The sequence below is a fragment of the Colossoma macropomum genome, unplaced genomic scaffold (assembly GCF_904425465.1).
Source record: "Colossoma macropomum unplaced genomic scaffold, Colossoma_macropomum, whole genome shotgun sequence".
NCBI lineage: Eukaryota > Metazoa > Chordata > Actinopteri > Characiformes > Serrasalmidae > Colossoma > Colossoma macropomum.
Genome location: NW_023495922.1, coordinates 224,201 through 250,939, shown reverse-complemented (window position 1 = coordinate 250,939; position 26,739 = coordinate 224,201). Strand labels below are relative to the sequence as shown.

The 26,739-nt window shown below is 39.0% G+C and overlaps 1 protein-coding gene across 1 annotated transcript in view; it reads right to left on the bottom strand.

Moving 5' to 3' along the window:
* si:ch73-383l1.1 (receptor tyrosine-protein kinase erbB-4) overlaps positions 1 to 26,154 on the bottom strand; it is a 316,113-nt gene extending 289,959 nt beyond the window's left edge. The window contains exon 1 of the mRNA XM_036564034.1: positions 25,907 to 26,154. Coding sequence (XP_036419927.1) covers positions 25,907 to 26,030 — 124 coding nt within the window. The 5' untranslated portion in view covers positions 26,031 to 26,154. The remainder of the gene's footprint in view (positions 1 to 25,906) is intronic.
* Between the last annotated feature and the right edge of the window lie 585 nt (positions 26,155 to 26,739).

Sequence of the window (26,739 nt, the reverse complement as noted above, 5' to 3'; positions counted from 1 at the left end):
CTTTTATGTGTGTGTAAGAGAGAGAGAGAGAGGGAGGACAGAACGGAGTCCAGGTCATTTATCAAACATGTCTGCTCTTCAGCTGATGAATGAAACTTCACCACCAGCTGTCCAATTTCATTCACTGTCTCCAGTGTAAGTTCTGCTGCATCCCACTGAGCTAAGAGGCTACCATAGGTAAGTGAGGATGGTGTTACAACCCCAAAAAGGGTGGAGCAACGTTCAGTGTTTTTCATAGTTGGCTAAAAATGTCCTGACTGATTCTCTGCACTACATGTAGTGTTTGTCATAGATACAGCTTAATAAAGTATTCTAATAATTTGGGGATTAAAGTTTTCAAAATGTTGAAAACGTTGACTAAAGAAAACAAAGAATGAAGACTTTGAATGCTAATGAAAATGGCAAACTGCGCCTTTTCACTCTTCTGTGCTGGTCAGTGCAGATACATTCAAACAGTTTGAGCAGCAGCAGATCAACAGTGATGGAAAGATCAGCCACGTAGAACTATTTTACTACTTCTATGCATGACATTTGACAAGCCATTTAAATCTCTTCATGCCACGTATCAAGAGGTGGCACAAGGACCAAGAACAAACATGACATGTTTGATAGCACTTGAAATCACAACATACCTCAAGAACCTCCACCGAGATTGACAATCTATCTATCCCTGCCTACATTCTCAGAAAAAAGGTACAGAACTGTCACTGGGGCAGTGCCCCTCTTGCCACAGGGGTGGTATCCTTAAAGGTACATCTCAGTACCTTTGGTTTTTGGTTTTTGGTTTTTTTTTGTATTGACACAAACCCCATCTCATTCTCATCAACAGGCTTTTTATTTTACACTAACATTAGGTTTCGAAAAGTTGCCAATATGTACTTTTCATCTGGAAAAAACTTATTTAAGGTTCACAACTGGACCTTAAAACCACTGTTGTACCTTTGAGGGAACATTTACATTGATTGTACCTTGATGAACGAAAAATGTACCTGCACAGAACCTTTATTTACATTTACATTTACAGCATTTAGCAGACGCTCTTATCCAGAGCGACTTACAAAAAGTGCTTTGTCTATCCAGAGAAAGTATCTTTGCTAGTTACCAATAGGTTAGAGAGAAAGTCAGTCCTGAGCTCAGATACTGCTAGAATCAGAAAGTCATTATTGACATCTAGAGAAAAAGGAAGTTAAACACAGAGAACTTTATTTCTACTAGTGTATAGAAAAGAAGCAGAGAGAGTAGCAAGGTTTTCAAAATCTAAACTCACTGAAAAATTGGTGGGCCATCACCCCTGTACTTTGAAAAGTGATACATCTTTACGGAAAGGTCTGAACTGTTTTCACAGGATGTGTTTTCATCCCTCGTTGCTCACTAGCAGGTCAACGCAGAGAGCCAGCAGTGTTTTAGTTAATCTGGTAACAGTTTGTGATTGCATTGCTGAAAAATACTGCAATCAATTTCCATTCTGAAAGCAGAAATGACCACTAGAGGACCTGCAGAATAAGACTTCAGTGGACTTGAGTTAACCCCTTAAAATCCCAGGCTTATTACATACTTAGGCTTATTATTCAGTAACTACAGGGACTTCGGTGCAAACTGGCTGAGCTGTTCTTGAGTAACACAACTTTGGGCCTGCAGGTGGGCCCTGGCCATCTAAAGGGTTAACTGACTTGGGAATAAAAGATCTGTGAGGGTTTACAGCCAGGAAGAAGCCACGGATGGTCAAGCTGAGTGTGCAGCTCGGACAAAGACCAATAGAAAGAACTAAGCAAATGTCTGTCATAAGAGCAGCAGCAGCAGCTCCAGCACAACAGAGAACTTAATTATGGACTTAATTAAGATGCATTCCAAAAGAGTGCGCATGTAGGTGTGGGCTCAGAGTGTTAGAGAGAGAGAGAGAGAGAGAGAGAGATTTAGTACATGAATGGGTTTGTGTGCATGTGTTTACCTTGTGAGCATTTCGGTACATAACCACAAGCAGTGGGATTGACAGTTTAAGCCTCCTAAGTCATTTAAGGTGTATACTCTCTTCTTAAACTTTGTTGAACATATTTTACATTCTGATAATGAAATAAATGGGAGAACATGCATATAATTGAAATACTGAATGTACTTAATATGTAATTACTATGTAATTATGGTATGTAATTATATTTAGAACCACACTAGAGAATATGGTAACACACTTTTATAGACAATAATAATAATAGTGAATTCATTAATATGTATTTAGTCAAAATGTAAGCATGCATCCAAAGAAGGGAATAATACAACATAAAGAAGTAAAACCAGGGGAACAACAAAATGATGGAGCGAGGCACCAATAAAATCTTGTTGAAATTTTCATTTTCAAATATATAAGACTAAGAAAAGCTCAAGACACATTTTGCTGTATTGATTAAACTAAATATAATTACATTGACACTCAAAGATCCTATTCGAATGCATGAAATTGCCAAAAAGTTCTCCTAACTTCAAGTAGTCGAGCGCAACAGGCTTCATTCATTTGGGTAGGGGAATGCGGTGAACAACCTAACACGGTGCACAAATCACCATGGACTTTTTACATTGTTACAGAAGGTCAAGCATTGTGAGCTTCTGGCCACATTAACACATTCCCTAGCCGTGGCCTCCCACCAAAATTCAGAGCGATTTGTTAGTGTTTTAAAGAGATTTGTGCCAAAGAGTGTTTTCAGGGCATGTAATATTTACACAAACCAAAAAAGAAGTTTTCAGACTTCCTTTACTTTAATCACCGTCTTGTTGCTACAGCATAGCATCGTTTAGAAGAAGGTGACAAGCTCACAGTGAATGCTAGTTAGGCCTAAGTACAGCCTCTGTACCGAGGGGTTAGGTGTAACACAGCTCTACAGCTAAGCCACCTTTAGTCAACAAAGACAAATAAGTCAATTTTGTCATTTTGTTCCACATGTTTACACAGAAAATATCTGAAAACACTGATTTTCCTCTGCTTTATTAAAATTTTTCAGATGTATTTTGGTTTTAAATAAGTACTTTAATGAGATTGATGTTAACAGTTGGTAAAACTAGTTATTCAGAAACAGTGTTCCATATTTTACTGCTGTGTGATGTTTTTATTTGCTGTCCTTCACTGGACAAAAAATAAATCTGTCATTGTTTGACAGCCTCAGGTCAGCGTTCATATATAACGTGATGTGTGTGTGTATCTATCAGCTGATCTGTCAGTCTTATAGACAGATAAAATATCATGCATATGGTTGGAAAATATATTTGTTTCTTACAACATAGAATTATATTGAATTAATAGGTGTTAAACTGATCCTCTGTCTATTACAGTTAACCCACCCATTGCACTGTTAGAAATAAAGGTACTGTACAGGTACATTTTTCGTTTAGCAAGGTACAAACAATGTAAATGTTCCCTCAATGGTACAACAGTGGTTTTAAGGTCCAGTTGTGAATCTTAAATACGTTTTTTTCAGGTGAAAAGTTCGTATTTATATCTTCTCATAATCTAATGTTTTAAAACAGAACAATAAAATAAAAAGCCGGGAGTCAGACGGGGTGTGTGGAGTCAGTACAGCTTAAAAAATATAATTTTAATGGATTATGGTGCAATTATGTTCCCTGACTAAAGGTACTGATATGAACCCTTGAGGGTCCCACCCCAGTGACAAGAAGGGCACTGCACCAGTAACAGTTTACGACCTTTATTTCTGAGAGTGTGGGGTAAATTACAACTGTCCTTCCTGTCATTTTCAGTGGAATCGTTCATGAATGGTACGTGCTAGAGCCAAAGTTCAAGTGTTGGTTTGTAGCAGAAATGTATATGTTGCTTGTATAAAAATGTGATTATTCCAGCATAAATATTTTTAAAATTATTCAATAAAACACAAAATGTAGGCCCCACTCTCCTATGCATCTAGTATACCTGGTGAAAATCTCATAAGACATTTTATGCTCTTTATACTCCCAGTTCTTTACGCATTATGGGTCAATTGATTTAATATCAACTTGATTTGGTTTCTCAACATGTACAATTTTATGTTCATTGTGTGTGGTGCATGGGGTGGTCCCTAGGCAATACATTGCCAAATGTCCAGCAATGTCCCTGAATGTTGGTGGACACAGCAAGGTAAAAAGTTCAGACAGCATGAAGCAAACTGCCCTTTCTAAAAAATCTGACCAGCTCTCCACATATACATCTCTATTAACTGTCCCCTTCAATCTGTGGCCAATTATACCAGTAAGGACGACTGATTTCAGAGTTCACTCATTTTCCATTGGCATTGTTTCTCTCCACCTCTCCTCCGGCATTCTTTCCCTCACTGCAACACTACACGGCGGATCCTCGAACACACGCAGAAGGCAGATTACACACGCTAGCAAGGAACGCCAAAAGGCAACACGCGCCGGCACGCGTCCTTCATCTCAACGGACAGGTGTTGTGTGGGAAATTAATTGGCAGCGCAGATGCTCACAGCTTTGAATGGAGACGGACGGGGATTAAAAAAAGAAAAAGGTGCAATCAACAAAGTGAGCATTAGGACCAATGTAAATACACGTTTCACCAAGCTGAAATGAAAATCCACAGTATCCACAAGGTGTTTCTAGCGCTCTCTAGCTACAGTAGTCACGTAATGGTTGCTGAGTGACTCTTCAGTCATTGTTGTGAAGCAAAATGAGAATCAGAAAACACCACAGGCTGGATGTGCAGAGCCAGATTAGTCGTGACACTGGACTAAAAAGCCTAGACTGCAGAAGTCCAGGATCCCATTCTTTTATTTACTTATGTCAAGATGTTATATGATTTGAGTTTGTCTTGGTGAAGGTTCATTTTTAAATGTAATGCATGACACATCTGGTGCTGAAAAGGAACCAGGACATATATTGTCACTGTTAGGACAAAACCTAATATTTTGAGAAAAAAGTTGTAATATTTCAAGAAAAAAAGCCATAATATTTTGAGAAAAGAAGTCATACTATTTTGAAAAAAAAGTCAATATTTCTTGAAAGAATTTGTAATATTTTGAGAAAAACAATCATAATATTTAAAAAAAGTCATCTTCTCTTTTATTCTCAAAATATTACGACTTTTTTTCTTGAAATATTATGACTTTTTTCTCAAAGTCTACTTTTTTTATTTTTACTAACAGAGGTCCTAAAACATTGTCGTACAAATCACCAGCTGCCCCTTACATTGTGTTGAAATTTCACGATGAATGGACCAATAAAAACAATTTTAGAATTACATTTAAAAATATTTCTCCATTGAATTCTGTTAAAGATTTATAATATGTATCCTTCTTCAAGATGGAAGGTTGGGTTATAATATATATTATATAATATTCTAATGTTATAAGTTTCATTAATTTTTCATTCATTCTATAAAAAACATACAGTTAGGAAAGTGTGTTCACATTTCAAATGAGTGGTATGACTGGTATGTTTTATTATTACAGAGCAATCCATGTCAGCTGTTAATGGAAAAAGGGTCTTACTCTTTAAGAAAAAACCTAGGAAGATATTGGTAAAGAAAGCCTAATCTTTTGATATAGAACGTTTCCATTATGGGGAGGTCCTTCAACCTCACAGCCATGCATCCCGTTTACAAAAATTGTTCTTTAAAGAACAATTAATGGTTCTTCTATAATTTGAGGCCGCGGCACTACAGACTTTATTTATCTTCCCCCATTCCAGTCATCAGCTAATAGGCAAGGCTCAGAGTATTAGATGAAGGAAAACATTAGTCTCTGAAGAGCTGTGGCCTGGAAGGAGCCCAATTTGACACACTTGTTCCAAGGCATCGGTCTGGAGACCCCTTTCTGGCACCTTTATTGTTAAAAGTGTATGATTCTGGAGGTGGTCCTGGCCAGTCGCTCCCAGTTTCCCACTCTAACACACCTGATTCAACCTCTGAAGGGCTTGGTAATTAGCTGATGAGTTGAATCAGATGTGTTGGAGCTGGTGAAGCACTGAGCCGTGCACTGCGGAGTTCCCCCGGGACTGGAGTTGAGTAGAGTTGAGAACTACTGGCCTAGGCACATACATTGCTGAGGCAAGGATCTTTACCAAAAAAAAAAAAAGAGCATTCAGCTAGAAGTTGTCAGGATTGCAACAGCAAACAATGTATTACAGCATCCTTCCTCTGAATCCTCTGCCCAGGCTTCAGATGGAAGATGGTATCCACACCTTAGCCAGTGACGGACATATATCGTCGTAATCATCCATTCCATTGCTGTGTTGTGTCAGCCCTCACTCGTCATGTCTGTAGCGCTGAAATAGTCTACTCTCTGCCTTTATTTCAGTCTATTCTGGCTGGAAAAGTCAATATTTTAGAGCTGAGGGAATTGAAGTTGTATTAAGAGTAACCTTCAGCAGGAGCCTAACAACTTCGAACTGTACTCAAAGAAAAAGAAAGCAGCTTTCACCAGCTTTTTTGTCTATTTTGGACTAGTCTTAATTTTCCCAACAATGCTAGGTTACCAGATGTACACCAATCTGGCATAACATTATGACCTCCTCCTTGTTTCTACGCTCATTGTCCATTTTATCAGCTCCACTTACTATATAGGTGCACTTTGTAGTTCTACAGTTACAGACTGTAGTCCATCTGTTTCTCTGCATACTTTGCTAGCCTCCTTTTACCCTGTTCTTCAGTGGTCAGGACCCCCATGGACCCTCACAGAGCAGGTGCGTGGGTCATTCTCAGCACTGCAGTAACACTGATGTGTCAAACACTGTGTCCATTCACTGTCCACTCTATTAGACACTCCTACCTTGTCAGTCCATCTTGTAGATGTAAAGTCAGAGACGATAGCTCATCTGCTGCTGCACAGTTTGTGTTGGTCATCCTCTAGTCCTTCATCAGTGGTCACAGGACGCTGCCCACAGGACGCTGTTGGCTGGATATTTTTGGTTTGTGGTCTATTCTCAGTCCAGCAGTGACACCGAGGTGTTTAAAAACTCCAGCAGCACTGCTGTGTCTGATCCACTCAGACCAGCACAACACACACTAACACACCACCACCACATCAGTGTTACTGCAGTGTTGAGAATGATCCACCACCCAAATAGTACCTGCTCTGTGAGGGTCCATGGGGGTCCTGACCACTGAAGAACAGGGTAAAAGGAGGCTAGCAAAGTATGCAGAGAAACAGATGGACTACAGTCTGTAACTGTAGAACTACAAAGTGCACCTATATAGTAAGTGGAGCTGATAAAATGGACAATGAGCGTAGAAACAAGGAGGTGGTCATAATGTTATGCCTGATCGGTGTGTATTTTTTATGTGTTTTGACACAAATAAAAAATGACCAGTACTTTGGAGGTCTGCTTTTGGTTTTAAAACACATTCATGTTGGAAAGGCACATGCAAGGTGTTATAAAGAAAAATAGTTCACAATTTTTTTTTAGATCTACCACTGTCTTAACATAATTAACAATATATACAGAAATTCAAAAGACACATGTAGGTTCACGGGCCATTTTTGACAGTAAATAAAGTGACCATCAGCATAAAGTGACCAATTTGCATTTTAGTCATCATAACCTATGCTTTCTTTCACCAACACTGTAAAGAGACTATCTACGATTTCACATTAAACCACTCCTTGTTCAACTAAATTAAGCCAAATTTTTGAAAAAATCCCTGTTGAGTGGAAAACATAACTACGGGAGACCTCTTTCTTTATTAAAATACACACACACACACACACACACACACACACACACACACACATCTAAGCCACTTATCCTTCTGGGTCGCCAGCAGTCATCGGGTAGAAGGCAGTATACACCCTGGACAGGTCACCAGTCCATCGCAGGGCCTTTAATAAAATAGCTCATTGTAAAATATGTATCCTAAGTTCTTTTAATTTTCGCAATGCTTAAAAAGAATTGTGCAGTCACAAGACTGCATCTTATAATTCCACTAGTCAACCTCAGTGGAAGTACTGCATTTAATGATCAATGAACAGGCCGAAAATGTGCTCCAGGCGAGCCTAATTAGGCTGTTAACAGGGGAGCTGAAAAGTGTAATTTCCAGAAAAGGTCAACATGGTCAAAATTTGGTCGAATGAAGTCAAGCTTCCAATAATCTGTGCAGCGTTTCCAATAATCTCTCCAGCAGACCACCTAATCTTCCCTGCCTTAATAACCACTGGCCTCCTGGATGGACTCACTGCCCCCTTCCTTTCTTCATTTCTTGCTTTTTAAAAGTCATGCACCAGGCTAGCCTGAGGACTTGTTGTCCTAATTAACTAAATGAGAGAGACACAGAAGCAGATGGTTGGAGAAAGATGTTAATAACCACGTTTCCTGAACTTCTCCATCACAAACGCCCTGCAGGTTGACAGCAGTGTGGCACATTCTAATTCCAAACTCATTCCTACTGTCCCCGATGGATAGTGCATTCTGGAGCAGTTTGCTTGTGTGCATATATAAGCACTTCATTAATAAATTATATGGAAGTTGTAGTACAAAAAGATATTTTGGATGCAGGTCCTTCATCAGTTTCAAGTGAAGAGCTGATATTCAATTTTCAGAATGTTTCTAGAACAGCCGTTCCGAGGTGTTTCAAAGTCCTGAGCGCGGACAGTTTCTTAGGTTTTCTTCTTCATTACCGGTAGAGCTTTTTGGTCTTATTCTGATGGAACCCAACTGCACACATTAGGTTCGAATGCTATTTCCCAATTATGTAATGGACTCGGATGGTAACTCAGGGGTGGAATCAGTAGCTGTTTCCTAAGACCCCTTCCTTAAGGAGGCACAGATCTAAAACGCTGTCGTACTTTGGAACCTTGGTAAATATATGCTCTAAAAAAAATTGGCCAACAGATCAACCTACAAAAATGACTTCATGTAGTAACAAGCAATTGAACAAGTTTTATTCAATTCAAAAAATTACGTTGTTTGAAAAAATCATTCATTCAAAATATTTATTTAGGTTGAGTAAAACTAGTTAATTTAATTGTTACCACATTAAATCATTTTTAGGTTGATCTGATGAGTCATATTTTGCAGTGTAAGTGAAACTCATGAAAAAATGTTTCTGTGGTCAGCTCACCCCACAGTTTTTTTTAACAGAGTTGCGATCAGGGGACTGCGATGTTAAGGTCAGGGGTTTCATTCTGTGGTCATTGATCCATCCTTGTGTGGATTTGAATGTATATTTTGGATGATCTTGCTGAAAAATTCAGCCAGTTATTGGAAAGTTTTAGCTTTTGGGTATATACTTTGTGGGCATGGAGGTGCCATATAATTGTAGTTTTGGAGACTTAATCCCACCAAAATGTTATCACCTCCTGTAACTCTCTGACCATGATCATTGGATTCATGATATTTTGTTTCTCTAACTTTCCTTTTCACTGTGTGTGGGGACAAACTCTACTCATGTCCTCTTCCAGACAGTTTTACTACAGCTCTGGTTGTTTTAAACTGGGGTGATGCCTGGCCTGTGCTTCGGGGGCTACAGACCTGAATGTTTTTAATAAGCCCTGAACATTATAAATAACGTTAACATATTACACGTTTCACCCCAGCTTGCTTACACATCATTCTCATTATACAGCCGTTTCATTCAGGGTCGCATTCACTGGCTCCTCAACTCAGAGAGAGAGAGCCTGCGCATGAGAGAGACAGCAAGAAGAAGAAAGGGACCGCATGCACTAGAGATAAAGAGCAAGCGAGCAGTGAGTGAGAGAGCGAGAGAGCGAGAGAGAGAGTGCAAGGGAGAAAATGCTTAAGCGACTGAAATCTTTGTAATAAGGCAAATGTTCACCACTGCAAAACAACAACCACTGTAACAACTTATAAATGTAAGCAAACTGGCTATTTTCAAAGTTCACTATACATGTAAAAGTAACTTGACAGAACTGTTAACTCATGATTTGTTTTATTAAGTTATTAGGTTTTTTATGTTAAATTTTCAAATTTCTAAAATTTTAAAATTAATATTTTCTAAAATAAAAAATAAACAATAAAAAAAATTAAAAGCCTAAAAAAATGTTTAAATAAAATAAAAAATAAAATGCAAAATGTATTTTTACAATAAGTGTATTATTTTTTACATTTAAAATAAAAATAAATTTAAAATTCTAAAATTATATTAGACATAAAAAATAAAGTTAAAAATAACAAAAAAACTAACTTTAAAAAGAACAGAAATTCAAAATGATAAAAAAATGTGAATTAAAAAAATAGAAAATTGAATTTAAAAAGGCAGATTCCTAACCTTTTTAAGTTAAAACTCCTAATAAGTTTACATTACAGTGCACAAAAGAATTCACTCATTTGAAAACCAGACTATCCAGAGGCTGCTGCGTGTGAAATATTAATATTTATATTAATCTGTATATAATTTATATATGTATTAATTTGATATTTTCTCAGGCTGTAGACCTCGAACAGTGTTTATCAGGACACAAAATGACCCTGATGGAATGTTGTATTTTATTGTGATATTCGGTATCTATATTATAAAGTAAAATAACATTTCTACTGAATGACTTTAGATTTATACAGTAGATTTTGATCGATGTGGTTTTGTTAAAAATTTTAGATCACATTTACTTCAACTAAAGATAAGATTCCTCTCATACTTTCAGTGTGAGATTGAGCTATTAAAAACAATGATATTATGTTAACCCTTACTGGCCTATGATGTCATATGCAACATCAAATGATGCCGTACATTAAAGAAGAAATGTCGCAGGAATGCTGAATTCTAGAGACTTACTTTTATTTTGCCCAGAGGGTAACGTTGTGCCATCAAAAAGTCAGGACTGCACCCTCTGATTGGTCGATGAGGCAGGAAAACAGCCTCTAAGTGGTCAACACACTCAACCCAAGACATCAGTTGATGGTTAACAGCCATGCTACCAAGAACAACAACTCTTTTCAACATGGAGGAATGTATGCATAATCACAAAAGATATTCGGTGTTGGATTTGTCTTTATGGATTAATTTTACAAAGTCTCTAAAAAGACAGTTCAAGGCTGGATTACAAAGCTTCTGAAAGGGGTACTATGGCACCAGAGCCCTCACTGGAATAACAGAATGCTACCCTTCTGGGGGAAAAAAGCTTGCAACATGTCCAAGATGTATTGTTTTTTATAGCCTGCCAATAATTGTGGCAGTCTGATGGATGAATTTGGGATTGGGACTATTTACTGGAATGCCTATCCCAACAGTAAAGTTTAGTGGAGGAGGGATAATGGTCTGGGGCTGTTTTTTGGGGTTTGGGGTTTAGTTCCAGTGAAGGGTAATGCTAATGCAACAGGACACAAAACCATCTTAGACTATTACATCCTTCCCAACCTAGTGGCAGGAGTTTGCGGAAAGCCCACTGAACACATTTGGGGTCAACTGGTACATCGATTATGAGCCAGGCCTTCTCGTCCAACATCAGTGTCTGACCTCACAAACGCTCTTTTGACTGAATGGGCACAAATTTCCACAGATATACTTCAAAATCTTGTGGAATGAGCCCTCACTGGACTGGCACAATGCTACCCTTCTGGGAAAAAAGAAAGTCTCTAGCATGCAACATTCCTAAGATTTATTGTTTTATGTACCACATCCTTTTATGTTGTATATAAAATCATCGACCTGTAAGGATTGATGACCTTTTCAATGACCAATCTTTAGCAAGGGAGCCAATAATTATGGAGCTGAGTGCACAGATAAAGAAGAACGACAAAAACATAAAGCACCGAAGATTATAGGGATGCTCCACTGAGAAACACTAAACGCTAACCATTAATTAAGGTATTTCACATATGGCATGTAACTATTAATGCACGAAAGCTTGTGGTTAGTATTCTGGACATTCTTGACTGTTCATAAGCAAACCAACTGCTATTCCCACTAGTTAGCATTTTTTGGGCTGAGGTATCCTCCTAATGCAGAGTGTTGAAAGATCTCAGACACTGCATAGGGTACAAACAGAACATAGCTTGGAGTTGGAGGGCAATATGCCACTGACTAGAGAGTATACTGACTAGCTACAACTTCAATCATGTAGAGACTGTCCTCAGAAGAAAACACATCACAAGTCCTCCAACATTCTCTTAAGTACACGATACTGAGAAATTGTGACTTGCTATTCCCCCCACATACTCACACACAAACACCAAAGAAAAGTGCGGGACCTAAAACTGAGATCTCTCTCTGTGACGCTCCATTAATATTTACAGCCTCCTCCGGGGAGCGATGATCTCACAGCAGGATGAGGAGAAATGAGGGATGAGTGGAATAAAGGGATGGGGAAAAAAGAGACGGATTCGCCACGACAGATTCAGGAACAGTAGGACCACAAGAAACAAGGGATATAAAGAACAGAGGAAAGGAATAGAAAACAAGACTTATTTGCTGGGACAGGTTTGGGAACAGTTGACAAAGAGTAAGGAGGAGGGGAAAAGGGGAAAACAAAACAAGATGAGGAGCTTTTGCAGCGATGCAACAGTACAAAGGACCAATGACAGAGAAGAAAAGCAATAAAGGCAATGACGAGGTGACAGGCAACTGTAACTGCACAATGCACTACATGGTTGAAAGTGCGTGGAGCCCCCTCTTAATTACTGAGTTCAGGTGTTTCAGCCACACTCATTGTGAGCAGGTGTGTAAAATCAAGAACAAAGCCATGCAACCTCCACAGACAAACACTGGGCCGTACTGAAGTTCTCAGTAACGTGGCACTGTCATAGGACGCCACCTTTGACACAAGTCTTGATAGATCTCCCCCAGTCAACTGTAAGTGCTACTGTTGAGAAATGGAAGTGGCTAGAAGCAACAACAAGCTCAGCCACACAATCGGTAGACCACACAATCTCACAGAATGGGGCAACCAATTGCTGAAGCACATAATGTGTAAAAAAAGAAGTGCATACAATGACAATAGCACTTACAGTTGACTGGGGCAGATCTAGCAGGCCAGAAACTGACTTGTGGCAAAGGTGCAGTGCCACGTTTAATGTCACTGAGAACTTCAGTACGACACACTGTTTGTCTGTGGAGTTTACATGTCTTTGTTCTTGATTTTACATACCTGCTCACAATGGGTGTGGCTGAAACACTGTTTTTCTTCTCTGTCATTGGTCATTTGTACCATTGCATCACTACGAAATGTGCAATGCCAAGTGTTGGCTGGAGTGGTGTAAAGCACACTTCCCTATCTGGCAATCTGATGGATGAATTTAGATTTGGGCTACATACCGGAATGCCTAGTCCCAACAGTGAAGGGTAATGCTAATGCTACAGGATACAAAGATATCTTAGGCAATTACATGCTTCCAACTTTGTGGCAAGAGTTTGCGGAAGGCCCAATGAACACCTTCGGGATCAACTGGTACGTCGATTACGAGCCAGACCTTCTCATTTCTTTTTTGCCTGAATGGGCACGAATTCCCACTGACTCACTCCAAAATCTTGTGGAAAGCTTCCCAAAAGAGTGCAGGCTGTTACAGCTGCAAAAGGGGGGCAGCTCCATATTCGTGCACATGGTTTTGTAATGAGATGTCCACCAAGCTCATAGAGGTGTGATGCTCACAGGTCCACATACTTTTGACCATATAGTCCAAGTATTTGTGTGATGAATGAATGAAGGCATTTATTTGATCCAACAAGCATAAACAAGGGTTTGCCAGTGTGTTTTGGTAACACTTTACTTGAACCCTGTTACATAACACTGAGCCTTAAACATGTTGTGGCAGATGCCATATCTTCCTGGAAATATACAGGATGAAACTAAAGGCTTGAAGACAAGAATGAAAAGATGGAGGGAACTGCAGACATAGGGAATAAGAAAAGGAGTTGGAAGAACAGAGTAGGACGTTCGCAAACAGGCTGAGACAGAAGATGTCTGCACCAGCTGAACCAATCAGATCCCTCCCACACTGTGTCAAACGATGGCTTTAGTAGTATAAACCGGCATGCACTGGATTCCTGTGCCGCTGCTGCACCATAATCGGCGGCAGCAGCACATTCTGTCACTGGATGCCTCCTTCCTGCCAGGCGAATTCCATTAATGAACGCCATTCCACTGTTGCCATTTATAAACAGCTCCGAGTAGTAGAGCTGCCTGTATTCTGCGAAGCTCAGAACAACACAGAGGAGTAAACAGTCGTAGTAAAGCCTTCGGAAATGAAAGTTTTCAAAGTTTGAATCACTCAAGCTTGACTAGTAGATTTGAACCTTGACTTTTGAATGCAGTTGATAGAGTATCTCAGTGGCTTACAATCACGGTATCATAGTTCCCTTCTCTAACATTGCAGACCCAATTTCATTCAATTACATTTTGTAAAGCAGGTTCTACAATAGACTTTAATCTAGGTCCAGAAACCTGGGTCCAAAAGGGCAGGTTGTGGGCAACAGTGACAGAAAAATTCACTAAGAGCAAGAGGAAGACTCACTCTGAGGATCCAAAAGGAAAAAAAAACTTTCTACGGCTTTCTTCAGACTGCAGGCAAATTAAATTTACTTCTCAAATCAGATCTTTTGAGACGACTGTCCACACTGGTATTTGCAAGTGAACAGATCGGATTTGTGTGTCCAGACATCACCGACCTATCTGCTGCGGTAACAATATATGTGTCAGTAGCTGCATAGCTAAGCTGGTGAAGTGGATTTCAAATACAGATGCAGGAGAGATGAATGTGCATCATCTCGCCCTCCAAACTCAAAGTTCTCTGAAATGAGCATGAATCTCCGGCGCTCTTCTAGAATCCCAACACTTCCGTCTTTCTAGATTTGATATCGTTTGACACTCTGAAATCCGATTTGAGAGCATCGAGACTGAGGTGCATCTGTAAAAATCTGGTAAAAAATTGAAATCACATTTCCAACCACTTACAAATGTGGTTTGGTTTGGATCCGATTTGCAAAAATCAGATTTCATGTCATTTTTTTTTTGCTGTCTGGACTGTCAAAAATTACTCTGGATACAATCTGGATATGCAAAATTGGATTTGGGCCCCCAGACTGAACAAGGCCTAAAAACATGAGGAAGAACCATGGACAGAAACCAAGACTCAAAAAAAATATTCCCATGAGGAAGGTCCAGTGAGAAGAATCAAACAGAAAAAGCCCAAAAGCAGCTACCAAATGCACGAAAAAGGCAACTTTACAGCTTTTGCAGCTCAATCATTCTGAATCAAGCAATAAGTACACTAGTTCCACACATTTTAGCATAATTAGCTAATAATCATGTAAAACTGATGCACAATAGTGAACGATTTTAGCTTTTGGCTACAAGCTGTACACTGCCAGCCAGTCTCCCTGGCTTTAGATGTCAGCAATTCTGGAGGCTGCTGTTCCAGTACTTTCATTCCCTTATACATTGTTGCTTATATAGATATCAAACCCCTTCATCATATCAATAAAAGCTGCATGAAAAATCTTCCTCTTTATATGCTATAGCTTGTAATGACAATGTGATTTCATTAGGCTGGGAGATTTTACAGGAATATCTCTTTTAATATCTCAGAAAACCATTAATTAACTGAGGCTACCCACTTACAGGATATTTCAATGTGGTAGGTGATTCAACTTTTTGATTTTTTTTAAGTGATTTTTACTAGGTTATCGTATTGTAAAAATGCCTGGAAGTCTGGAAGATCTACTGACTGTCCTAAGCATATCACTGTTGTCAGAAGAAAACCTCACATCTCCAAAATGGTAACTTTACAAGAGAAAAAAAACATACTTTACTTTTAATGTAAGTCAATAGAACCAGAATTTTTTCCAAGTCATTTTCGTTTCTTTTGATCCATTCTTCATGACATTTACACACAATAAAAAGGGCGACATGTATTTTCAAACTATGTCAAAAATACAAGGTTTTTCTTCTGACAGCAGCGATATACTGGATGAGAACATGTAGAGCTTGAAGTTCAGTATAGCTTCCTTGGGATAAGGATTGAGAACCTTTGCTTTAGACAACAGAAAAGAATAAACACAGTAGTTCCTTCCCACACATTCAATTTAGACTCTTCTTTCCAGACAATACCAAATAGATCAAATAAGACAAGGTCTGATTGAGCTGGTGAGTTTGGACTTGAGCCGTGTGGGAGTATCCAGTAACACTTGCTCAGAAATCCCTCCGCTGCAAAGCCTCGCCCGTGGCTAGCTATATTTAGCCAGAAGAGAGTTACGGTCAGCTGCTGTACAAACAATATCACGGCAGAGCTTGCACTGTCCAGATATAATTAGCCAGTGGTCACTCTGTTAGACAAAACAGTGACACAAGGCAAGAAAATGACAGAAACAATGATGCAGGTACTTCACAGTCTTGTGCAATATTCTCAAAGATTACTCAGTCAGCCCACAGTGGTGTCTCTGCTGTTGACTAACAGGACGTATGAAAGAGAAGAAGAGATGTTTATTCCTCACTACTGTTTTTCTGATGGTCAGAGAGAGAAGCCGACGAGAAGTAACTGACAGTACTTTCAGACTGGACGAGGGAAATTTGGTAAAAATGTTAGCAACTAGCTAAGATCTTGCCTTATTTATTACCGTGGAACAATTACTGTTATTTTAACACTATATATATTATATACAGTATAATATATACAGACATTTTTGTCAAAATTGGGTTCACATATTTTTATTCTGTGACAACTTCATAAAACTGTGCGAGGTGATTTTTTAACTGTATGCATTTTTGGGCTCTTTATCTAGGAAACAGAAAGTTTCTATTCCCCAAAGTCAAACTCTAATTTGGTTCTATAAGGTTCTATCTGCGAGCCAATCAGCACTTTGAATACACACAAGCGGAGCAATCAGGTTCTGCTTCTTTGTCATGTCGCCGCTCTGCCCAGTGACTGCAGGGAAAGTTTATTAAACTTTATGAAAAATGAAGCATGTCATAAATTTTAAGTCATAAAGGTAATTAAATAGCAAGCATATGAACTGATGGGGTCTTAATTACAACATAAACATTAATTTAATTCATTCATCCATCTTTTCTTTTTCTTCTTTTCCCCGAAACAAAACATTTTGGTGCATTAGAGTCACATTTTGGTGCATTAGAGTCACATTTGGCGCATTAGAGTCACATTTTGGTGCATTTGAGTCACATTTCTGATATGAAACAAAACCTAACACTGCCTTTAGACTGAGCTGCTACACTTATTATCAATCAACGATTTTTTATAGAAAAAGATGATTTGTCCTAAAACAAGAAATAAACGTTCTAATAAATGAATGAATGAATAAATAAATAAACAAACAAATAAATAAATGCATTCATAGAAAGAATTAAATTTAACTTTCTGATACATGTAGATGCTCTGTTGACTTATTATGATGATATTACATATTATGCAAAACATAATTTTAAGCTTTAAAATAAATTATGAGTAAACTGTTTGTGTTCCTTCTAAAATCATTGCTTCTTTTCATGTTTGGCCAGAACCTTATAATTCTAAGCAGAAGGTCAGTTCTTAGGATTAGTGTATTTGATATTTATATTGTATAATATTGTGTAGTATTTCATGCTATATATTGTATTATTCTATTTTATTATTTTTACTTATGAGTATTCTATGTTTGTCTTGTATGAATGTTCATGGAACATTTTATTTCCCCCTTGATATCAATAAAGTGTTATTTTATCTTCTCTTCTCTCACAAACAAGCAAGACTCAAACCTGGTGAATACAGTAATAGCATACATATGGAACAAAATAATTTAGCATGTAAATTGATGGCAAGGCCAATAACACACAGTCTCACAGTAAAACTTTCCACTGAAAAGTATATCATCACTGCCCAACCATGCATCTACATTTTTGTACATTTTTAGTTTTTTACATCTTTTCCTTTATTTTGTGTGAAAAATGTTTGATGAATGGACCAGTAGAAATGCTCTACAATAAAACCTCTTTACATTAACTTACATTGGCAGGTAGGGGTGTTTTTGCCTTCTCCTGTAAAGTTACTATTTTGGAGACACTCTTCTTTGGACAGCGACAATATTTAGGTTTGCACAAATATGCCCAAGAGTACAACAGACTACCTAAAAATAGGAAGAGGATTTCAACATTTGACATCCAACAAGAAAAATCTGGATCAACATTTGTGTAGTTACATAAAATCACACTCAGAAGAAAATGCGAAATGTCTTGATGACTTAAACAACCTTACAAAAATAGTAACAAAAAATCTTCTTTATTTTTTAGTCAACAAAAATATTTTCTGTGACAAATTTAGAAAAAAGTCTGAAACCAGCTAAAATTTTGATAATACGTGACATAGAATTCAGAGTAGACTAAATTTTAGTTAGTAAGCAGAAGTGAAGGAATTCTGGTGACACTTCTTGAACCCTGCTTCATATCATTGACATAACCTTGCCATAAATATGTTATGGCTGATGTTATAAGCTGTCATGAGTTTAGTAATTTTACTTAATTTTGTTTAGTAACATATCTGTCATGTTACCATCACTGTTAATAACGTATTTTTGAATATTTGATAACAGCTTATGCAAATTTTTGCTAAGTGTACTCTAAATCGCTATCATCTCCTATGACAATTACCAGTAATAATAACACAATAGTGATAATCTGTCATTACAAGTTTATAAGCTTTACAAAGTGAAACAGATGACATTTTAACATTTTTCTATCACTGAACCACTTCTGTACCAAGATTCTTCCCCTTAACACTATTACCACCTTAATACAAATCCACATGTTCCCATCAGTCCAAATCTTTACCGCTCTGAATCCCACAGGTGATGAAACCTCAAAAAAGAGCATTAGTCCACTGCTCTAAAGGCTTTATCTCTTCAGAAACTACTTTTGAAGAACTGGCGAGCCAAGGTCATTCACCACGACCACCACCTTTTTGCAGGAAAGGTTTATGTGCCTTTAAATTCAAGGAAACGGCAATGATATTTCTGCAGGGCTGCCCGACCCTCCCTCCCCTCTTCTCACGTAAGGGAACAAAGCCAAGGCTATGAAAAAAAGCCAGGCACACACACACACACACTCTCGGACACACAGAGATCAGGGCCTTTCAGTGCGGTATAAGGGCATAGTTCTGACCATCTGGCTTGTCAGCTTATATTAACGTCCAGTCAGAAAGCCATTGCCAAGCATTGTAACAAATGAGACTCAACAAAAGTCTTAAACGCTGTCCTGGAAAGGCACTCAAGTCTGATTCACTGAGATAAGTCTCGTACAAACATCACACAGAATGACGCAAATATTTGTTGAGAGGCTAGACTGTCAGGAAAAAAGGTACTGAGCAGGTACGTTTTTGCTCAAGGTACAAACAACATAAATGTACAATGGTTTCAAGGTACAACTGTGTACCTTGAATGTGTTTCTCCCAGGAAAAGGGTAAGTTTTTGTGCCTTTTCTGAGCAATAAAATAAAATCAGTCAATACAACTTTAAAAAACAGAATTGCAATGGATTACAGTACAATTGAGTTCCCTAACTAAAGGAACTGAAGACTTGCCCTTGAGGGTACCACCCCCTGTGACAAGAGAGGTACCACCCCAGGGACACTTTAGTACCTTTTCTCTGTGAGTGTAGGCCTGTCTGTCTAATCTCCTGAGGGCCGGTTACTTTCTACAGTTGTTAGCTGTCACAATTGTATGTTTACATTGTAACCAACAGAATGTGAACTACCCACTCAGCAAAAAAGGTAATAAATTTTCACTGGGGTGGTACTCCTCACATCCCAGGGGTGGTACCGTCAAGGGTATGTCTTCAATACCTTTTGTTAGGGGACATAATATTTTTTAAGTTGCATTGATTCCATACAAGGTGTCTTTTTATTTTACTGCTCTACTTTAAAACATTAATTTACAAAAAGGTCCAAATGCATGCCTTTCTCCTGGGAAACATTTATCAAGGTACTCAGTTGGATCTTCAGATCACTGGTTGTTCCTTTGAGAGAACATCATTGTTTATACCTTGGCAAACAAAAATATACCTGTACTGTAACAGTGGCTGAGGCCGAGGCAAAAACATGCAAATGAAACCATACACATTTATTGAGACACATCCTGAGTCTTAGAAAACCACAACATTTCTGACTGCCCTTCAGAGGGCAGTAGTGAGTAATACAGCTAAGAAGCATAATAGCTAATCAGCCAATTTGGCCGCTTTGAGCTTGCGCTTAAATAGTTGCATACAGCAAAGAACAAAGGCAACTGCAAGTATTAATATGGCAATTCAACATCTGCTAAAATGCTATGATTGTGATGGGCCTAGTCAGTTAACATAATATAGGCCAGTTGTTCAATCCATGCTCTAACTACTGCAGTGAGGGAAAAGTGTCATTGAAGATAATGAGAAAATGTAGCACACAGCTCTTCACTTTTTGACAAAAAATGTACATGTACATTTTCAGGTTCAGAAATTTTAGAGATTAAATTGTAATCAGCTGATATTTAAGGTTTTAATATCAGTATCTGTGTCATAAGTAAAAAAGTGATACAGTGAAATCTGTAGGTCCCAATAGAGAAGTTATAGATCATACATAGCCATACTTTGAAATGTTTGAGAAAGGTTCAGTTATGATTGTATGACAAGAAACTACACCCAGTCTGTCTTAACAGTGTGGTCTTTCACACACATACAAAATAAATATAATTTGAAATGAATAATGCATTTTAAAGTTTGAAAAACGGAGATGTGTGCTACAGTTTCTCATTCTGTTAAATGGGATTTTATGAGCGTTCATGTAATTTCAATGCATGGAATGAAAGCCTGCTAACAGCATGACTGGAGCATTATTTGTTTTTACTCCTTTATGATGTCATAATTCAGAGGATTTGGGGCAAAATGCATACAGGACAAAACTGGAGATGTAACAGTACAACATAATGTTGTATCATGACTAGCATGATATCTCAAGGCCTGTATGTTTAGTTGGGATTAGAACTTGAGATTTAGACTTATTTTACTTCAAATATTGCACTTTTATAATGTTGAATACTAGCCATTTCCATTTTTTCAAGAATTTGGTGAATAGTTGTGTATCAGGTTTGGAGTATTTTTTCTTACCACAGAGTCCAATAGCAGCGATTTTTGAAACTGCCATTAGTTTTTCCCATAAAGAAAAACTGCTTAGACCCAGAATTCCATATATGGGCATGACAGTCAGCCAGTCAGTAAACAGCCGTCTACAGAACTCTATGGATATGTGAGCTTGAAATAGTGGAGTTGATAGAATGCTAATGACGGTGGCAGAGAATGAGTGCCATCGGGTGCCAGTTGGCGTTACAGAAATGGAATCTTTGGTTGAGGCCTACAGCTGACTGAGAGGGCACCAGGCCAGCAGCTCTGAGAGAAGCTATAGAGGGAGAGGGAGGGTGAAAGGGACTCTGGGAGAGTGCCGGAGTCAGAATGAGGGAGAGGACTCACAGCCCCCCGCTCGCTCGCGAGAAATAAAGAGGCCTCGGGCGTTTGTTTTCTGAGAGGAATTACAAGCAGAGGGGGAACTCGAACCCTCCAGCAACTGAAAGGCAAATCCTTGCCGCTTTCTCCGCCCCACCAGCGTCCCCCCGAAAGACACGCAAGAGAGGATTACACCCTGCTGTAGCGGTTTAGTCCTGACAGACAGCCCGACAGACAGCAAGCGCTTCTCTCTCTCTCTCGAGTGTTGAGAGAAAACGATCGGAGAGCGTTTCCGCTTGACGTTGATGATTTGCTTTGGCTGTGAATGTAAGCCCACCGAGGGTGAAAGTGGCACGCCGGAATCAAAAGAGGCTTTTTTTCTCTATTACACTCGCCTGAGAGAGAGGTTAAACTTTGGAAGGCTGCAGAGGATAGAGGCGAGATAATGCCCTCTTGCTGAAGCTGCCGTAGCCGCTTCCTCTTCTGGCAAAAAGACACTGAATAGAACGTTCTAGAGGGTTCCTGCCTCACACTGTGCCTCCCATCTTTTCCCATGTCAATATTTAGACAGTGTTTTCACTTCCATGTTGGGACAAGTGTCTTCAAGCCCTTTGAGAATGAAACTAAGCCACGATACCAAGAGTTGAGTTTGTAATGGCGTAGTCGACACAATTTTTTCTTGTAATGCAAATAGTCCTTCTCAAGCCTTACAACTAGACCTACAATGTGTGGACCAACAATTCATTACTCTCATCGTTTTCATCGTCTAAAAGTTTTTTCAGGGTAGACAGAGAGAAATATTGCTACTAGAGATGAATAATGTAATAATTTCCAAATAATGTAAAAATGTAAGAAATGTGAAACACATTTGTACTTGTTCAAAAATGTAATAAAACCCTACAGTTAAATTTCTCTATGACAAAAATAAATCAGGTTTTCTAAAATCGCCAATATTGTGCCTTGTGGTGAACAGAAAGGTTCCAGTATGTTTGCTCCAATATGTTTGTGTACATTTTTCAACTGACCATCACCCGATCCTCTGAATTACAAGGTCATTGAGCAATCAAAATATGAATAATTTCACATATATGCTACAAGCAAGCTAACATTCCTGCACACTGAAATATCATTGCATAAAAATAAGTCTACTATAAAAACTTTCATATTATTATATACCAAGACCAGCTACAATGCTAGCCTAAAATTGCCAAAGCAACTTAACTATCACGTTTGACAATAGCAACAGTCATCTTTCGGCTCCTTAATGACCTCATAATTCAGAGGATTAAGTGACATTTGGGGAAAAAATGTATATATGGCAAAACGTGTCAAATTTGGAGAATTTTTCTTTGCCACAAGGCACAACAGGGACCATTTTTTGACGACACCATTCATTTTCCCCATAAAGAAAACCTGCTTAGACCTGGTGTTCCAAATATAGGCATGACGCAGACTACAGAATGGTGACATGAAGTCTATATCCATCCCATGTAGTTTTTCGAAAGCTCTTCCTACCATCAAGATACATCATCAGAAGGGAGTTTTCCTAGGATTTAAACTGGAAAATCCCAGTCTAGAGAGTCCCATGGAGCCCACTGTAGCATGTGAGTAAGAATGTTTACGACGGATGTAGTGATGGTTACATTTTTCATTTTGGCCAGAGTGCCCCTTTAAGTCATATCCCAGCAAATAATTAAATAAATAAATACATAAATACATAAACCAAGCCCTCATGAGAAACATTTGTCCTCCACTTTTTGCACCACTTCTTTCACTCTACATTAAAAATGCTTTTTTGCCCTAATGCTAGGTTCAATAATTTGTCGTCACATAAAATAGACTGGCAGTCCTATTGTACATCCACATCATAAGCAGCCAGCCATATTTATAATGAATGATATGCTTATTAGGCAGATAAAGGATTGGTGTGAGCTCAGTCGGAAGACTTTAAAATTGCGTTCTGAATAAAAGTTGTATTTTAATGGTACCAAAAGAGCCATAATATAATTATTATATCTGTAAAAAATCACTCTAGAACTGTTGCTATCACACTCTCAGGCTAGCATCTGACAGATTAGCTGGGAGGACTCTGACAACACAGCAGACTAGCTTCTATGCCTTTGCTATATTCATCGCTAAGCTAAGCATGGCTAAAACACGAAAGGCTAGCCTGTTATACACTGACAACACAACAAACCAGCTTCTCCTTAAAGACGTTTCCTTCATTTTGATGCATTTGCTATGTTCAATGCTAGGCTAAAGGAAGCTAAATGACACTTAAAGTCTGAGACACGGAAAACACAAACCTTCTCAGGTGCAAGACTTTGTGAATTAGCACGACACTCGAATTACCACTTGAATTACCACATACAGTGATAGCCTTCATGCTAATGAATGGACACCCACAGTGTTAGCATTCACTGGTGATGAATTAACATCCACATTGCTGAATTCAAACACCTACAGCATTGAATTAGCTCTTGCCTGTTAGTTACAGCTTGAACAGGGAAGATGAACTCTTATAGTGTTGACTGAACACCTACATTGTTAAAATGATGCTAATGTTATACAAGCGCTAAAACAAAGCTAACTCCACAGCGCTTATTTTAGCTCATATAGGGCCAGTTTCCTGGACATGGACTAGTCTTGGCCTGAATTGCAGTGCCGATGCTGGATTATTGTAGGAAATTCTTTTCAGTCCAGGTTTAGGCTTAATCTGGATTTGGTTACTGGGCTCATAGTGTTAACTTAACATTTACAATTTGGAACCAACGTTAAATGAAATGTCTTTGTGGTGTTGAATGAACATCTATAGAGATAAACTCCTGGAGCATCAGATGAACTCTTGCAGTGTTAAAACCAAACACCAATAGTGCTTAAGTGAAGTCAAGTGTTACATTTATTACTTTTCCTTCAGTGTTTAAAGAACACCTGCAGAACCTCGTTTCTAGTCCTTATGGTGTCAGGTTGAACGCACACAGTGAATTTGAGCTCCCACAGCGTTGAACGGTAACTGCTACGGTACTGAATTAGAGCACCTGCTGTGTTAAATTAGCCATAACAGTTTTAAATCTTAACTCATACATGGCAGCAACTACAGTGTTGAGCTCTTCCAGTGTTGAATAAACACTACAATGCTTCAATTTAGCGTCCGCGGTATTGAGCTGGTGAATTTCGACTCCTGCAGTGTTGAACTATAACTGGGGTTGGGCAATATGACAATATTTGTCATCATTGTAATAAGTTACTTCACATAATGTCTCAGTATGCTTGGTGGATCATGTGAGGACCTAAAGATAGTGACGTGCCATCAGAATCAGCTGAAATGGACGATTTCTGCTCCAAACACAAATCGCCAACTCATTATTTTCATTTCAGATGACATATATAACAATTTAATGATGAAAATAATATGAATCAGGTGAGTTTTGTCATATTTGAATGTCGCTGCTTCACCTCTAACAAAATGTCTTTGCTAGTTTGTAAAGGTCAAATTCCCATTAATTAGCAAAGGTGGTGATAAAAAGTGGCCGGAGGAAAAAATTGGAATCGGAATTGGCGATAAAATTCATGATCGGTACAGACCAACTTCAAGAACACTGGCCAACAGTGTGTTTCATTACAAATAGAGCTTCATTCATTGTTTTTTTTCTCAGACCAAAAGTTTTGTTTAATTGGATTTAAATAAATATCATTGTGAAGTCTGTATTATTTTAAATGTGACACTAGTGGTGCTTTCCTGACTGTTCCAACTCATCAAACTTCAGAAAGACTAAAAATCAGTTGAGTTTCATGATATATTTTTCATCACCCTGAACTTTTCACAAATATCTGCAAATTTTATGGAAACCAAGATCAACATTAGATGCTAAAACTCAGGGGACACTCAGAAGACACGTGTAGGTTCACTGGTGGTTTTGGATAGTAAAATAAAATGTCTATATTTGTGTTGTAGTCATGGCGACCCCTGGTTCCTATCACCACCACGGTAAAGAAATCTGACCCATTTCATACCAGACCACTCTAAATCACTCTGTTTACATCTCAAACACTTAAAAAAGATGGTTCTTCAAGGGTTCTTAAGTAAAGAAATGAGTTCTATTTAGAACTATGAGTTCTATATAGAACCATTTCATGCTTAAATGTTTTTTTTGCATGGTTCTAGATAGCAACAAAAGGGTTCTGTTACAGTATCAAGCTCTTAACAATAGAACATTTGAACATTTTTGGTGCTATATAGGACAATTTTCGAAAAAGTTCTATACAGAACTATATACAACACATTCTCCATCAATCTGAGGAACCATTTCACCATGGAAAGAACCACTGGTTCTATATAGAACTCATGGTCCCAAATAGAGCCATTCCTTTTAGTAAAGAACCCTTGAAGAACCGGGTGTGGAGACCTTTTGGAATCAGTGGAAGTCCACTTTAATCTGTCTAGTGTTGGTTTGAGTATCTACAGTGTTGAATTAGCGTGTCCACTGTTGGCTGTTGTGCATTGAGTCACCTCGACCCCCAGGGTTTTTAACAAGGTTAAACCCCACCTCGCACCCACACCGGTGGTCCTACCTGCTTGCGAGGCTCCCATCCCGACAGCCACGGCGGCGAGCAGCAGCCAGTGCAGTAGCAGCCTTCTCCTCCTCCTCACCATCATCATCACCATCATCATCATCATCATCATCATCATCATCATCGCTCCTCGCGCGCTGTAGTGTTTACTCCCGTTATGTTCACATGTTCAGGAGCTTATCTGCTCCTCCGGTCCACGCGGCACAGCCTCGCGCGCCTCCACATGTCCGTGCACGCCGCGCGCAGTGAATGTGTGGCTCCGTTCCACGCGCTGCCGTTCTCTAGAAAACTTGAGTCCGCTTCACGAGGCGCTCGCGCTCGGACTCAGGCGCTCAAGTTCAGCTCCGGCGCCGCGCTTGGCCACGCCCACCCAGACTCGCTAACCGCGCCCAGGAGCGACCGGATAGGTCAAGGCCGGGAGGAGCAACGCCCACCGCGAAGCTCATTGGCCGGCAGTTTCGAGTGAAGCGCTTGGAGTTTTCTTCACGCGGAGTGTTACTGCGTTCATACCGTCCACCTGCTGTAGTGTGTGTGTGTGTGTGTGTGTGTGTGTGTGTGTAGAGAGAGAGAGAGAGAGAGAGAGAGAGAGAGAGAGAGAGAGAGAGAGAGAGAGACAGAGAGAGAAAGCAGGGAAAGAAAGAATGAAGTTGTGAAAGAAAAACAGATAAAAGTAGAGAGAGAGAGAAAGAAATTGAGAAAATGAAGAGGGAGAGAGACAGAGACAAAGGGGAAAAAGAGAGAGAAATAACAGAAGAGAAGAGAGACAGAGAGAGAGGAGAGAGAGAGAGAGAGAGAGAGAGAGAGAGAGATTGAAAGAGGGAGAGAGACACAGA